The sequence below is a fragment of the Schistocerca nitens genome, chromosome 4, assembly GCF_023898315.1.
Source record: "Schistocerca nitens isolate TAMUIC-IGC-003100 chromosome 4, iqSchNite1.1, whole genome shotgun sequence".
In the NCBI taxonomy this organism is placed as follows: Eukaryota; Metazoa; Arthropoda; class Insecta; order Orthoptera; family Acrididae; genus Schistocerca; species Schistocerca nitens.
The window spans coordinates 328,869,260-328,885,505 of NC_064617.1; the positions used below are offsets into that span (position 1 = coordinate 328,869,260).

The 16,246-nt window shown below is 42.8% G+C and overlaps 1 protein-coding gene across 1 annotated transcript in view; it reads right to left on the reverse strand.

The window, feature by feature from the left end:
- LOC126252283 (potassium voltage-gated channel subfamily KQT member 1-like) overlaps positions 1-16,246 on the reverse strand; it is a 307,638-nt gene that overhangs the window by 46,566 nt on the left and 244,826 nt on the right. Inside the window, exon 8 of the mRNA XM_049953157.1 lies at positions 48-198. Within this exon, the coding sequence (XP_049809114.1) occupies positions 48-198 (151 nt within the window). The remainder of the gene's footprint in view (positions 1-47; positions 199-16,246) is intronic.

A 16,246-nucleotide genomic window follows, 5' to 3' on the forward strand; every position in this document is an offset into this window, starting at 1 on the left:
AAAAAGCTACGGCCTCGAAATAATAAAGAGGAGAGACGTATACTCACCTGCTTTCGGTTCTTCTATGTAGAAAACAACGTCGCCCTCACTGTCACGCCTCGTGCTCCCTTCGAGTGCGTTGCTGGGAACCTCCATGCGGTTCTTCGATTTCCTGCGCTTGAGGACGCTTGCCTTCTTCGCTACCTGGAGGATGAGAGACTGTCGGGGTGTTCAGTAAGCGAATATAAACACCAAGGGACACACGGGATGATAAGGGTAAGGTATGACAGCCACGCTAAGCAATGCACATAATATTTCTTACAGCTAAGACTTCCTTCTTTATGAATAAAACAGTTTGTCTACATTGCACGTTACGTTACATCGTTAAATGAAGGTCCGCACGTAATGAGTAGTCGTAATAATAACAAGTTAGTTAGGTCCAGTACACTCCTTTTAAAATGAAATGTGACTGGGAAAATATTGACATCTGAAACGGCCTACTGAAGCAACAGCAAAAGGCTATATAGTCGTAAAATTATTAATACTGTTCGAAAGGTGACCAGTATGTGCAGTAAATGTAAAACTTGTAAGCAGTGAAACATTATTATTAATTGATCATATGATCCACTTTAATTGCACTAGGTACAGGATGTACCAGAAATGTATGGCAAACTTCCAGAAGACGTTTCTCACAAATAGGAGAATGAGATGTTTCATTCTAGTGTTAGAGCTAATTTTCTACATGTATTCCTTGCACATTCATTGAGGGGAACATACAGGAAACAGAAAGTGTCAGCATACCATGTGAAACACCTACTTACATAAAATCTACAGTAATTATCACTAGCTGATTTTTCTGCAGGGATACACTTCTGCCTATGGTTTATTCAACAAGTGTCTATGTTTGCTTCAGTGTAAATGTTCTTTTAAAGGTTCTGGCACTATTTCGGCATGATAAAATCGTAAATTTTCAAGATCAGCTCTTATTGGCTAACACGAATTCTCATACGTCTATTGAAGCACATCCTAAACAAAGATTTTCTGTTAATATTTGAGACATTGTTGTTGGTGATTGTTTGGAAGGACCTCACGTTTTTCCATCCAGGCACATCGGATGAACCTACAATTCACTCTTTCAGGAGACAGTAATAAATCGGATCAAAAATGGGTTTTTTAATTAATAATATGAATTTAATATCTGACATTTTCATTTTATTTTCGCAGTTGCTTCAGATCGATACGATGTGGTAATACAAATGCAGCGCTCCTTTCCGCATCTATTTTTTGTGGTTATGTTCACGAGCAGTGCATTTTTTTTATGCTGATTGCATTTATTCTCTTAGCTAAGAATTTTAAAGAGTCTCACGGTTCACCACGGTTTCCGGCACTGTCTGCATCTATCGATAGTAAGCAGACGTCAGACTGTCACTGTTCGATTGTAAATTCGCTTATTCATTAATCTGTGTTGACGTATTGTTAATTCCGCTTGAGTCTGTTCTAAGTAGAAAATACTAAGTACAAGAAGGTTTGAACAAAGAGAGAAATTTAGGAGGACTAGTGTATTACTGTGTGTTATGGGCGTAACCTTATAAGTGGCAAATAACAAACTTTGTTGTACTTTTTTGTACAAGCTTCTCATGTACGTGAGAAGTGTACCAGTGCCTATAAGAACGCTGTGAATCAGGTTTGGAATGTTATTATTAACCGGAAGCTGCTAAAGATGTTATCTGAGCTAGAACGTAATTTTCACTAAGTGAAAACACTGTGATAGTGATGTTTCTTTATTTGAAAATGTGCTACACCGAAAGCGAATTGTGAACAGGTTAATAAAAAAAAATACGTGATATGTGGATCGTTAGCTCAAATTATGAAATCATGAGCAATGAAAAATAAACTGTTTGAAAACAACCAAAGTTTGTGTATGACCTTAGGTTCATTGGAAGAAGTAATGTTTTGTCTGCAATGTTGGCTATCCGTCAGCCGCCAATGTGGTTTACTTTTTACAACAGGATTATTGGTTGTTGTTACAAATGTTTGTAAATTTTCAGTTAAAAGAACTGCTGAAGAAACTGCGCCTGAAAGTACCTGCCGGCCGATGGTGGCCGAGCGGTTCTAGGCGCTTCAGTCTGGAACCGCGCGACCACTACGGTCGCAGGTTCGAATCCTGCCTCGGGCATGGATGTTTGTGATGGCCTTGGGGACTGATGACCTGAGATGTTAAGTCCCATAGTGCTCAGAGCCATTTGAAACATTTTTGAAAGTACCGAGTGTGAATCAAAAAATATTGTTGCCTGCCTTTATGGCAATTACAAGAAGTGGAAATTGGATCAAAGTTTTATTTAATTTACAATACATATGCAGACGTTGAGCTCATTTGTCGTTATGAAGGGCCCAAATGCGGAATGGAGGTGTCTAGTGTGTTGAGTGTTTTCTAACGTTCATTTGAGTCATGGGGTGTGCATTATATGCTGACTTCTAGAAGATGGCGATAACAGAACATAGAACTGTTGCAGAAAACGTCTATGATTCCAATAATTCTGTTAATAAGCAAGAATGTATAGGACATGTGTAGAAATAATGGGTTCTAGAATGAAAAAGTTATGAGAGAGAAAGCTGGAGGGAAACTGCAAGGCCGGCCGAAGTGGCCGTGCGGTTAAAGGCGCTGCAGTCTGGAACCGCAAGACCGCTACGGTCGCAGGTTCGAATCCTGCCTCGGGCATGGATGTTTGTGATGTCCTTAGGTTAGTTAGGTTTAACTAGTTCTAAGTTCTAGGGGACTAATGACCACAGCAGTTGAGTCCCATAGTACTCAGAGCCATTTGAACCATTTGAAACTGCAAGATGACAAAGGTAGGGTGACAAACGCAATATCACCAACTCAGAGACAGATAAATTGCAGAATTTTTATGGATTAATCACAATAAGAAACGCGTAATCCAGAAATCATGAAAAAACTCCGGGAACCTAAGTTTTCACAAACTGACAACAAATGAAGATCTTCAGCATCGTGAGTATATTAAATTTTTATATTGTGGTTTGTAGTCACAGAAGCAACTACAGGGCATGTATTGCAGCATATGGATAACAAATGTGGATTTTTTCTATCAGTGTATGGTCCAGCAATATTAAAATTCAGCACAGAATACAATGATTGTTTATGTAAGTCTCTATGAAGGGATATAGAATAAGTAGTAAAAATTACATGAGTATCTCTACTGGTAGCTGTAGAAAGTGTACTGTGTGGACGCCTTAACGTGGCAGTAGTAGATGGGGGTGTCTTATTTTAAACTGTGGTTGCATAAGATACCAATGGAGGCTGGGCCTTTACTACCTCGTTTGCACCCTGCCAATATCAGCAAGCAAAGTGGTAGCGACTACCAAAAGGTTTAGGTCCATCACAGATTAGAGTGCAACTCCCGCTATCTTAAAAAGACTCGGTAATCCCTTTCAATGTACAGGGGAAAGGCGAAATAATGTGAGCAGTGGTAGTAATGGGATAGTTGTGTTTCACGGTAAACAACGCAGGAAAGGCACGTGTCACGTTGGACTGTGCGTGTTCAGTACGGACTAGGCATCTTTGCAGGTTGTTTAAGAGTAGTGCACACTTCGTTTTTGCATTCAGGGGGCGAGGTCGACGTGCAATGAAAGACTTAACAGAGTTCCAAAGAGGATAGATAATGGGGGCCCGATTAGCTGGAGCATCAATAACCAAGACAGTCAGCTTATTGAATGTTTCAAGAGCAACTGTTTCAAAATTCATGACAGCCTACACAAAACATGGAAAGACATCATCGTGTAAACGTAATAGTGAGCACACATCAAAACTAAATGACAGAGATAGTCGTACGCTAACATGAATTGTGTCAAAACAACACAAAACTACGACAGCTCAATTGCCCTCTTCGAGATCTGTATCTATCGACACTGTCTGCCGAGAACTCCATAAAGCGAATATTCATGGACGAGCTGCTATACCGAAACCATTAGTGACGACAACCAAAGTAAAGAAGCTTAAAACAGGGGGGTTGGGTTGGGTTGGGTTGTTTGGGGGAAGAGACCAAAGAGCGAGGTCATCGGTCTCATCGGATTTAGGGAAGGACGGGGGGGGGGGGGGGGGAAGGAAGTCGGCCGTGCCCTTTCAAAGGAACCATCCTGGCATTTGCCTGGAGCGATTTAGGGAAATCACGGAAAACCTAAATCAGGATGGCCGGACGCGGGATTGAACCGTCGTCCACCCGAATGCGAGTCCAGTGTGTAAAACTGGGTGTCAGGAGCATAAATTCTGGACGGCTGATCAGTGGAAACACGTCATATGGTCCAACGAGTCATGGTTTTCGTTGTCTCCAACATTGGGCCGGGTTTACGTCTGAAGAACGCCAAAAGGAACCTGAAATCCTGAGTGCTTGATTCCAACGGTTAAGCGTGGAGGTGGAAGTGTGATGGTGTGGGCAGCCATATCATGGTATTCTGCTGGTCTGATCATTACCCTCAAAGGCTGTATTACAACCAACGATTATGTGAACATATTAGGTGATCAGGTGCATCCCATGATTCAAATGTTTTTCCCCAACAATGATGCCATGTTTCAGGACGATAATGCACCCATTCACACAGCCAGGAAAGTACAATCGTGGTATGAGGAGCATGAAACTGAAATGCAGCGTCTTCCCTGGTCAGCACAGTCCCCTGACTTGAACATTAACGAACCCTTGTGGGCGGTATTGGAGCGCAGACTCCGGAGCAGATTTCCGCCTACCTCGTCACTGCAAGAGTTACAAGAGATTCTGATCGAAGACTGGCGTAACATTCCACTGGAGACTATACAATCATTACATGCCAGTATTCCAAGAAGATTCGCAGCTGTATTGTGGGCAAATGGGCTTCAAACCCCTTATTAATAAACCATTCCCATGTAAGTACAGGTGTTCACATTATTTTGCCTATCCCCTGTACATCAGTCCTGCTTTCACAGAAGCACAAATACAGGGTGTCAGGCCTATGAGAGAGAGATGAGGTTCGTTCAGTAGCACGACTCCTCTCCTCACGGCAGTGCAAGTTCTCATTTGTTTGCGCTTGCAGCCAACTGCTATATTCAGGTGTTCACATGTTACCTGCATATGTATAACTTAAATACCAGCGACACAGGGCTGAACCCCCCTCTTAAAGAGCTTTCACAAAGGACGGCCTGCGCTGAGTCGAACCCTTTCGGCCCATTCAGTGCAGTGTGGTTAGTTAAGTGTGGACACGCCAGTACAGGATACTCTACATGATCTGATATAGATATGCATTTAACAGTGCGTCGAGAAATATGGTTTTTCACTTCGTTGTTAATGCTCGTCGTCTTCTAATAATACCGTGTGATTATAAAAACAGTTTTCACGTGTTTATTAGAGACAAACTATAAAAAATGGGAACACATTGCGCGTGTCAAAGTTGTGAACAGCTGCGCTATTGCTTGTTTGTAGCAACACGTAGACCACACCACTCCAAGGAAATTTATATTGTGTGTTGGCATTTGCGCGGAGTCAATCCAGCGTTCAAGTGAACGTGGATTCCACCGTCGAGTCAACATAAAGCCGCCTCTGCACAAGCAAATACAAAATTCTTCGAATCTGGTTGCATATGCAAGAGAAAGATCACAAGTCGCCCACGCACGCCCACGAAATTGTCGAGCTTATCCGAGATGCAGTCACACTGAGCCCTCAGAAGTCCACAAGATGGGAAAGCTAGGAACTTCAACTTCGTCAAACAACGGTGTGGCGTGTTCTGAAACGACGCCTGAATATAAAACCTTACAAGTTGCAGTTAATGCAACAATTACGTCCCGGCGACCATAACAGAAGGTACGAACTTTGCATTTCAGTAAGGCAGAGGACACTTTTTCCGAATCACTCATTTTTTCCAACGAATGGACGTTTCCTCTATCGGGAAAAGTAAACTGCCATAGTGATAGTAATTGGTTGTCACGAAATCCTGGCGTCGTCGTCGAACATGAAAGAGAGACATAGAAGCTAAATGTATTCTGTGCCGTTTCTTTTCACAAAGTTTATGGACCCTTCTTTTTTGCGAAGGAAATTGTGAGAGGAATGTCATACCTGGAGATGCAGCAAAACTGGTTGTTTCCTCAGCTTCACGAAGATTCCAATGATTTAGTTTTTAAGCATGACGGCGTCCCACATCACTTCCACCTTGTACCTTGTGCTGCGGCGTTGTCTTAACAATGCCGACCTACAACGGTGGACTGGAAGAGTTCGAGAACAACATCTTGTTCATTGCTGTTTGGTCTCCCAGGTCACCAGTCCTCACAACTTGTGACTTTTTTCTGTGTGGGTACATAACTCGCCAAAAATTGCTGGACACTTCCACACAAGATGTGATTTGGTGTTCCTATATTCAATTATCATTATTACAGAGATCGGCCTACAGTAGATCAGCTTCACACGACATTGCGTGAGGCCAAATATTTTGAAGGTACCTAATTGTCGTTGTAGAATTTTGGAACACGTATTATGTTCGAGTATAATGACTTTTCTGGAGACTATAAATCTACTCTGTAGGAATCAGCATGGGTTTCGAAAAAGACGATCGTGTGAAACCCAGCTCGGGCTATTCGTCCACGAGACCCGGGGGGCCATAGACACGGGTTCCCAGGTAGATGCCGTGTTTCTTGACTTCCGCAAGGCGTTCGATACAGTTCCCCACAGTCGTTTAATGAACGAAGTAAGAGCATATGGACTATCAGACCAATTGTGTGATTAGATTGAAGAGTTCTTAGATGACAGAACCAGCATGTCATTCTCAATGGAGAGAAGTCTTCCGAAGTAAGAGTGATTTCAGGTGTGCCACAGGGGAGTGTCGTATTCACGATATACATAAATGACCCCCATGAACCATGGACCTTGCCGTTGGTGGGGAGGCTTGCGTGCCTCAGCGATACAGATGGCCGTACCGAAGGTGCAACCACAACGGAGGGGTACCTGTTGAGAGGCCAGACAAACGTGTGGTTCCTGAAGAGGGGCAGCAGCCTTTTCAGTAGTTGCAGGGGCAACAGTCTGGATGATTGACTAATCTGGTCTTGCAACACTAACCAAAACGGCCTTGCTGTGCTGCTACTGCGAACGGCTGAAAGCAAGGGGAAACTACAGCCGTAATTTTTCCCGAGGGCATGCAGCTTTACTGTATGGTTAAATGATGATGGCGTCCTCTTGGGTAAAATATTCCGGAGGTAAAATAGCCCCCCCCCCCCCCATTCGGATCTCCGGGCGGGGACTACTCAAGAGGACGTCGTTATCAGGAGAAAGAAAACTGGCGTTCTACGGATCGGGGCGTGGAATGTCAGATCCCTTAATCGGGCAGGTAGGTTAGAAAATTTAAAAAGGGAAATGGGTAGGTTGAAGTTAGATATAGTGGGAATTAGTGAAGTTCGCTGGCAGGAGGAACAAGACTTTTGGTCAGGTGAATACAGTGTTATAAATACAAAATCAAATAGGGGTAATGCAGGAGTAGGTTTAATAATGAATAAAAAAATAGGAGTGCGGGTAAGCTACTACAAACAGCATAGTGAACGCATTATAGTGGCCAAGATAGACACGAAGCCCATGCCTACTACAGTAGTACAAGTTTATACGCCAACTAGCTCTGCAGATGATGAAGAAATTGATGAAATGTATGATGAGATAAAAGAAATTATTCAGGTAGTCAAGGGAGACGAAAATTTAATAGTCATGGGTGACTGGAATTCGAGGGTAGGAAAAGGGAGAGAAGGAAACATAGTGGGTGAATATGGATTGGGGGAGAGAAATGAAAGAGGAAGCCGTCTGGTAGAATTTTGCACAGAGCATAATTTAATTATAGCTAACACTTGGTTCAAGAATCATAAAAGAAGGTTGTATACGTGGAAGAATCCTGGAGATACTAGCAGGTATCAGATAGATTATATAATGGTAAGACAGAGATTTAGGAACCAGGCATTAAATTGTAAGACATTACCATCGGCAGATGTGGACTCTGACCACAATCTATTGGTTATGAACTGTAGATTAAAACTGAGGAAACTGCAAAAACTTGGGAATTTAAGGAGATGGGACCTGGATAAACTGACTAAACCAGAGGTTGTACAGAGTTTCAGGGGGAGCATAAGGGAACAGTTGACAGGAATGGGGGAAAGAAATACAGTAGAAGATGAATGGATAGCTCTGAGGGATGAAGTAGTGAAGGCAGCAGAGGATCAAGTAGGTAAAAAGATGAGGGCTAGTAGAAATCCTTGGGTAACAGAAGAAATATTGAATTTAATTGATAAAAGGAGAAAATATAAAAACGCAGTAAATGCAGCAGGTAAAAGGGAATACAAACGTCTCAAAAATGAGATCGACAGGAAGTGCAAAATGGCTAAGCAGGGATGGCTAGAGGACAAATGTAAGGATGTAGAGGCTTATCTCACTAGGGGTAAGATAGATACTGCCTACAGGAAAATGAAAGAGACCTTTGGAGAAAAGAGAGCCACTTGAATTAATATCAAGAGCTCAGATGGAAACCCAGTTCTAAGCAATGAAGGGAAAGCAGAAAGGTGGAAGGAGTATACAGAGGATCTATCCAAGGGCGATGTACTTGAGGACAATATTATGGAAATGAAAGAGGATGTAGAAGAAGATGAAATGAGAGATACGATCCTGCGTGAAGAGTTTGACAGAGCACTGAAAGACATGAGTCGAAACAAGGCCCCGGGAGTAGATAACATTCCATTAGAACTACTGACGGCCTTGGGAGAGTTAGTCCTGAGAAGACTCTACCATCTGGTGAGCAAGATGTACGAGACAGGCGAAATACCCTCAGACTTTAAGAAGAATATAACAATTCCAATCCCAAAGAAAGCAGGTGTTGACAGATGTGAAAATTACCGAACAATCAGTTTAATAAGTCACAGCTGCAAAATACTAACGCGTATTCTTTACAGACGAATGGAAAAGCTGGTAGAAGCCGACCTCGGCGAAGATCAGTTTGGATTCCGCAGAAATGTTGGAACACGTGAGGCAATACTGACCCTACCACTTATTTTAGAAAATAGATTAAGGAAAGGCAAACCTACATTTCTAGAATTTGTAGACTTAGAGAAAGCTTTTGACAATGTTGACTGGAATACTCTCTTTCAAATTCTGAAGGTGGCAGGAGTAAAATACAGGGAGTGAAAGGCTATTTACAATTTGTACAGAAACCAGATGGCAGTTATAAAAGTCGAGGGGCATGAAAGGGAAGCAGCGGTTGGGAAGGGAGTGAGACAGGGTTGTAGCCTGTCCCCGATGTTATTCAATCTGTATATTGAGCAAGCAGTAAAGGAAACAAAAGAAAAATCGGAGTAGGTATTAAAGTCCATGGAGAAGAAATAAAAACTTTGAGGTTCGCCGATGACATTGTAATTCTGTCAGAGACAGCAAAGGACTGGGAAGAGCAGTTGAACGGAATGGACAGTGTCTTGAAAGGAGGATATAAGATGAACGTCAACAAAAGCAAAACGAGGATAGTGGAATGTAGTCAAATTAAGTCGGGTGATTCTGAGGGAATTAGATTAGGAAATGAGACGCTTAAAGTAGTAAAGGAGTTTTGCTATTTGGGAAGCAAAATAACTGATGATGATCGAAGTAGGGAGGATATAAAATGTAGACTGGCAATGGCAAGGAAAGCGTTTCTGAAGAAGAGAAATTTGTTAACATCGAGTATAGGTTTAAGTGTCAGGAAGTCGTTTCTGAAAGCATTTGTATGGAGTGTAGCCATGTATGGAAGTGAAACATGGACGATCAATAGTTTGGACAAGAAGAGAATAGAAGCTTTCGAAATGGGGTGCTACAGAAGAATGCTGACGATTGGATGGGTAGATCACATAAGTAATGAAGAGGTATTGAATAGAATTGGGGAGAAGAGGAGTTTGTGGCACAACTTGACAAGAAGAAGGGATCGGTTGGTAGGACATGTTCTGAGGCATCAAGAGATCACAAATTTAGCATTACAGGGCAGCGTGGAGGGTAAAAATCGTAGAGGGAGACCAAGAGATGAATACACTAAGCAGATTCAGAAGGATGTAGGTTGCAGTAAGTACTGGGAGATGAAGAAGCTTGCACAGGATAGAGTAGCATGGAGAGCTGCATCAAACCAGTCTCAGGACTGAAGACAACAACAACAACAACATAAATGACCTTGTGGATAACATCGGAAGTTCACTGAGGCTTTTTGCGGATGATGCTGTAGTATATCGAGAGCTTGTAAAAATGGAAAATTGTATTGAAATGCAGGAGGATCTGCAACGAATTGACGTATGGTGCAGGGAATGGCGATTGAATCTCAATGTAGACAAGTGTAATGTGCTGTGAATACATAGAAAGAAAGATCCCTTATCATTCAGCTACAATATAGCAGGTCAGCAACTAGAAGCAGTTAATTCCATAAATTATCTGGGAGTACGCATTAGGAGTGATTTAAAATGGAATGATCAGATAAAGTTGATCGTCGGTAAAGCAGATGCCAGACTGAGATTCGTTGGAAGAATCCTAAGGAAATGCAATCCGAAAACAAGGGAAGTAGATTAGAGTACAGTTGTTCGCCCACTGCTTGAATATTGCTCACCAGTGTGGGATCCGCACCAGATAGGGTTGGTAGAAGAGATAGAGAAGATCCAACGGAGAGCTGCGCGCTTCGTTACAGGATCATTTAGTAATCGCGAAAGCGTTACGGAGATGATAGATAAACTCCAGTGGAAGACTCTGCAGGAGAGACGCTCAGTAACTCGGTATGGGCTTTTGTTGAAGTTTCGAGAACATACCTTCACCGAGGAGTAATAATAATAATGAGCGTATGGCATTGGTGGCCAGAAGCCCCCTCGCGGGGCGGTTCGGCCGCCGCTCCACAAGTTCTTTAACGCCAGTAAGGCGACTTGCGAGTGAATGAGGATGAAATGATGATGAAGACACGCAACACCCAGTCATCTCAAGGCAGAGAAAATCCCTGACCCCGCCGGGAATCGAAACGGGACCCCGCGCGCTGGAAGCGAGAACGCTACCGCAAGACCACGATCCGCGGACACCGAGGAGTCAAGCAGTATATTGCTCCCTCCTACGTATATCTCTCGAAGAGATCATGAGGATAAAATCAGAGAGATTAGAGCCCATACAGAGGGATACCGACAATCTTTCTTTCCACAAACAATACGAGACTGGAATAGAAGGGAGAACCGATAGAGGTACTCAAAGTACCCTCCGCCACACACCGTCAGGTGGCTTGTGGAGTATGGATGTAGATACAGTGTAGATGTAAAAGACAGAGTTTTTGTCCCTTCTACGGCAGCTACTCTTCAAGAGCTGAGAAATCGAACAGTTGAAGCTGTCAATTCATTCGTGTGTGGAATGAAATGGACTACCGTTTCGATGTTTCCCGAGCAACGCATGGTGCTAATGTACTCGTAGAATATATGGTATACTGTCAATTCGAACACAAAATTACGAACCTTCCACTAGCCAATGACATGCGCAATGTGTTTCTATCTTCTTTCGCATTGAATCACCCTGTAGATTCCGTGACGTACAGTAAGAGTTTGACTAATCCCTTCGGCTCCATATTCTCTAGACCTACACTGATAGGTACCAGATGCCTACTCGTGGCTCAGAAAATTGCTGTAAATTAAAGGCTGGTGTTTCCAGGCGCAGAGCTGGCGCCCGATAGCTTCACAGATGTGTTCCATCGGATTCAGATCAGGTGAATTTGGTGGCCAAGATACCAACACAAGTTCACTATCATGCTTCTCAAACCATTGCAGCACGACTGTGGCCTTGTGAGACGGACAATTATCCTGCTGGAAGATGTAATCAACGTCGGGAAAGATATCAGGCTTAAAGAAATACAAGTGGTCCGCAATAATATTCAGGTAAACTTCTCATGGTTGGGAGTCACAGTCATATAATATTTCTTAAAAGACATCATAGTCGCCGTTGATTGTATAAAATATTTATTGTTACTGTTGCAATTTCGGCCTTATGGCCATTTTCAACTAACACTGCAAAGTTACTTAAACAAAAAAATACAAAAGGAAGCACATGGTGTATATACATAATTAAGCAAACATTTCATTTCATTAAGAAAGTAGCTCAATTATAAAAATTGGGGATAAATGTACATTACTTACAGTCTGTCAGAATATAAAACTATGTCGTCGTGAAAATGCAGCCTTTTGACTGTGAGAGTCCCACAAGATCTAATGAGTACGACACGTATTACATAGTAATATGTTAAATATATACTGAACTGTCGATGTTACCACCGTTCTAGTAATCTATCACACATACAAGTTCAGGTGCGCTGACAACATGTGGAGCTAAGTCAGTTAGCGCGAAAATACATTTACTAAAGATTCTGCCTGTGCACTTAGCAAGGATAGTGCACACCAAGGATACAACTTATAAGTTTTATATCGTAAAGTCTTTTTATCTGTCGACATATACAGCTTACTAAATAGTGCTATGATTGTAATGGGCAGTAGGATAGGATGGGAATATTTATTTATAACATAATAGGGGAAAATACATGTGTTATCTGTCAATACGCTCCCACACTGACTTAAGTGCTCGTAAATGTGATGAAGACAGAGCTGTGATATATAATACTTTGTATGCGTATAAATTTTACGAATATAAATGGCGTAAAACGCTCGGCAGCAATCCAATTCACTGTGCAGCACCACAAATTCCGACAAAACATCACAATGCCTTCTTGATCATCCTTCAACCAGGCTGTATTATAGCAAACAGGACTAAGTAAATATGTGTACTATTCCATCGAAATTGTTCAAAATGTTTTCGGTAAGTGTCTTTGCTACGTGCACAGGCAGTATCTTTAGTAAATGTATTTTCGCGCCACCCTGACTTAGCTCCACATGTTGTCAGTCACTTGAACTTGTATGTGTGATAGATTACTAGAACGATGGTAACATCGACAGTTCAGTATACATTTAACATATTACGATGTAATACGTGTCGTACTCATTAGATCTTGTGGGACTCTCACAGTCAAAAGGCTGCATTTTGACGACGACATGTACTCATGTCAGATAGTTTTATATTCTGACAGAAAGTAAGTAATGTACATTTATTTCCAATTTTTATAACTGAGCGACTTTCTTAATGAAATGTTTACTTAATTATGTGTATACACCCTGTGCTTCACTTTTGTATTTTTTTTGTTTAGGTAACTTTGCAGTATTACTTGAAAAAGGCCACAAGGCCGAAGTTGCAATAGCAACAATAAGTCTTTTATACAGTCAACGGCGACTATGATGTCTTTTAAGAAATATTCAGGTAGTTCACAGCTGTCTTGATTCCTTTCATTACTACCACAGGTCCGATGGTAGGCCAGATAAATGTCCCAGTGTGCTCTGAAACACTGGTGCTTTCATTGATTGGCGACTCCATAGTGTCCTGTGCACTACGACCAGATAATAGGTATACTTGGAAGGAGAGACAGCATTGGTCGTATATTTTTGTTTATTATCGCAAAATCGATTTTCGGTCAATGAGTCTATGTGATCGCCGTAAGCTTATTGACACCAGTGCTTACTAATTTAAGTTATATATTACAGCACTGAAGATGGTCACTAAGTGACCGAAAATCGATTTTGCGATAATAAACAAAAATATACGACCAATGCTGTCTCTCCTTCCAAGTATACTGGTGCTTTCACCAGCATTGTGCTCTGTTGTCAGATTTGCACAGATAACCTCCTCTCCCGCTTTACAGAACGGGAAAGCCTCAGATCTCCACGTTCTGTCATGAGGCGAGGATATCCGATGTCTTGTCGTCTGTTCGTTATTTCACCATCCTTCAATCCTTTACTGTAGGAATTCACAATAGAGCACGCGAACAGTCGACTAACCGCAGTTTCCGAGATGCTTGCTCACCGGCGCCGGGTCATAAATTTACGTCCTTTGTCAAAGTCCCTTATGGACCAATGGATTTCCTCATTTATAGCCTGTATCGTCATTTATAGCCTGTATCGTCTCCTTCCAAGTATACTGGTGCTTTCATGGGGAGCTGTACCTGTACACGCCATCCAAGCTCTGTTTGACTCAATGCCCAGGAGTATCACGGCCGTTATTACGGCCAGAGGTGGTTGTTCTGGGTACTGATTTCTCAGGATCTATGCACCCAAATTGCGTGAAAATGTAATCACATGTCAGTTCTAGTATAATATATCTGTCCAATACCCCCTTCGATCTCTGCTCCGCTTATGTACTTACCCTACCGCGTGACATGCACGCCACGCCACATTCAATCTCATTGTGGACAGCGGTCATAATGATTTATGTGATCAGTTTATGCCCTCTCTAGACTTTTGTGGAGGCAGTTGGAAGGTCTCCGGTACAAGATGAAGAGACTCTACGTGATTGCGTTGTGGAAGGCGGCGGAATCATGCATGATACTCCAGGGGTACATCAGCATATCTGAATTTCAGTGCGAAAGCTGGTTCTAAAAGAGGGTATTCCGAACATTTCATGTGAAGAAGAGTTTCATAAGGTCTGCTAGTACGTTTTGGTGCTATGTTCTTTACATGATTCACATAGCACACTACTGGCCATTAAAATTGCTACACTACGAAGATGACGTGCTACAGACGCGAAATTTAACCGACAGGAAGAAGATGCTGAGATATGCAGATGATTAGCTTTTCAGAGCATTGACACAAGGTTGGCGCCGGTGGCGACACCTACAACGTGCTGACATGAGGAAAGTCTCCAACCGATTTTTCATACACAAACAGCAGTTGACCGGCGTTGCGTGGTGAAACGTTGTTGTGAAGCCTCATGTAAGGAGGAGAAATGCGTACCATCACGTTTCCGACTTTGATAAAAGTCGAATTGTAGCCGATTGCGGTTTATCGTATCGCGACATTGCTGCTCGCGTTGGTCGAGATCCAATGACTGTTAGCAGAATATGGAATCGGTGGGTTCAGGAGGGTAATACGGAACTCCTTGCTGGATCTTAGCGGTCTCGTATACTTGCAGTCGAGGTGACAGGCATCTTATCCGCATGGCTGTAACGGATCGTGCAGCCACGTCTCGATCCCTGAGCCATCAGATGGGGACGTTTGCAAGACAACAACCATCTGCAAGAACAGTTCTACGACGTTTGGAGCAGCATGGACTATCAGCTCGGAGACCATGGCTGCGGTTACCCTTGACGCTGCATCACAGATAGGAGCGCCTGCGATGGTGTACTCAACGACGAATCTGGGTGCACCAATGGCAAAACGTCATTTTTTCGGATGAATCCAGGTTCTGTTTACAACATCGTGATGATCGCATCCGTGTTTGGCGACATCGCGGTGAACGCACATTGCAAGCGTCTATTCGTCATCGCCATACTGGCGTATCACCCGGCGTGATGGTATGGGGTGCCATCGGTTACACGTTTCGGTCACGTCTTGTTCGCACTGCCGGCACTTTGAACAGTGGACGTTACATTTCAGGTGTATTACGACCCGTGGCTCTACCCTTCATTCGATCCCTGCGAAACCTTACATTTCAGCAGGATAATGCACGACCGCATGTTGCAGATCCTGTCCGGGCCTTTCTGGATACAGAAAATGTTGGACTGCTGCCCTGGCCAGCACATTCATCAGATCTCTCACCAACTGAAAACGTCTGGTCAATGGTGACCGAGCAACTGGCTCGTCACAATACGCCAGTCACTACTCTTGATGAACTGTGGTATCGTGTTGAAGCTGCATGGGGAGCTGTACCTGTACACGCCATCCAAGCTCTGTTTGACTCAATGCCCAGGAGTATCACGGCCGTTATTACGGCCAGAGGTGGTTGTTCTGGGTACTGATTTCTCAGGATCTATGCACCCAAATTGCGTGAAAATGTAATCACATGTCAGTTCTAGTATAATATATTTGTCCAATGAATACCCGTTTATCATCTGCATTTCTTCTTGGTGTAGCAATTATAATGGCCAGTAGTGTATAAAGGGTTGTAATAAATGGGCAGTAACACTCGAATAAAGCGTCTAGTTCCATATCCAAGTTGTATGTGTCCAGTTGTATTGTTCCATGTGTACCGTTATGTTATGCCCTGCATCTTCTATAACTTAGATGAAAACTCCTAGAGCGTATGCCCAGACACATATTAGTAGGAAATTGCATGGCGGGGCCTTGCTATAGCGATTACTGATAGAAAGGGCCCGCTTGAGAACTTCCAGTCTGGTCTAACGTACTAACGTATTTTTGTGT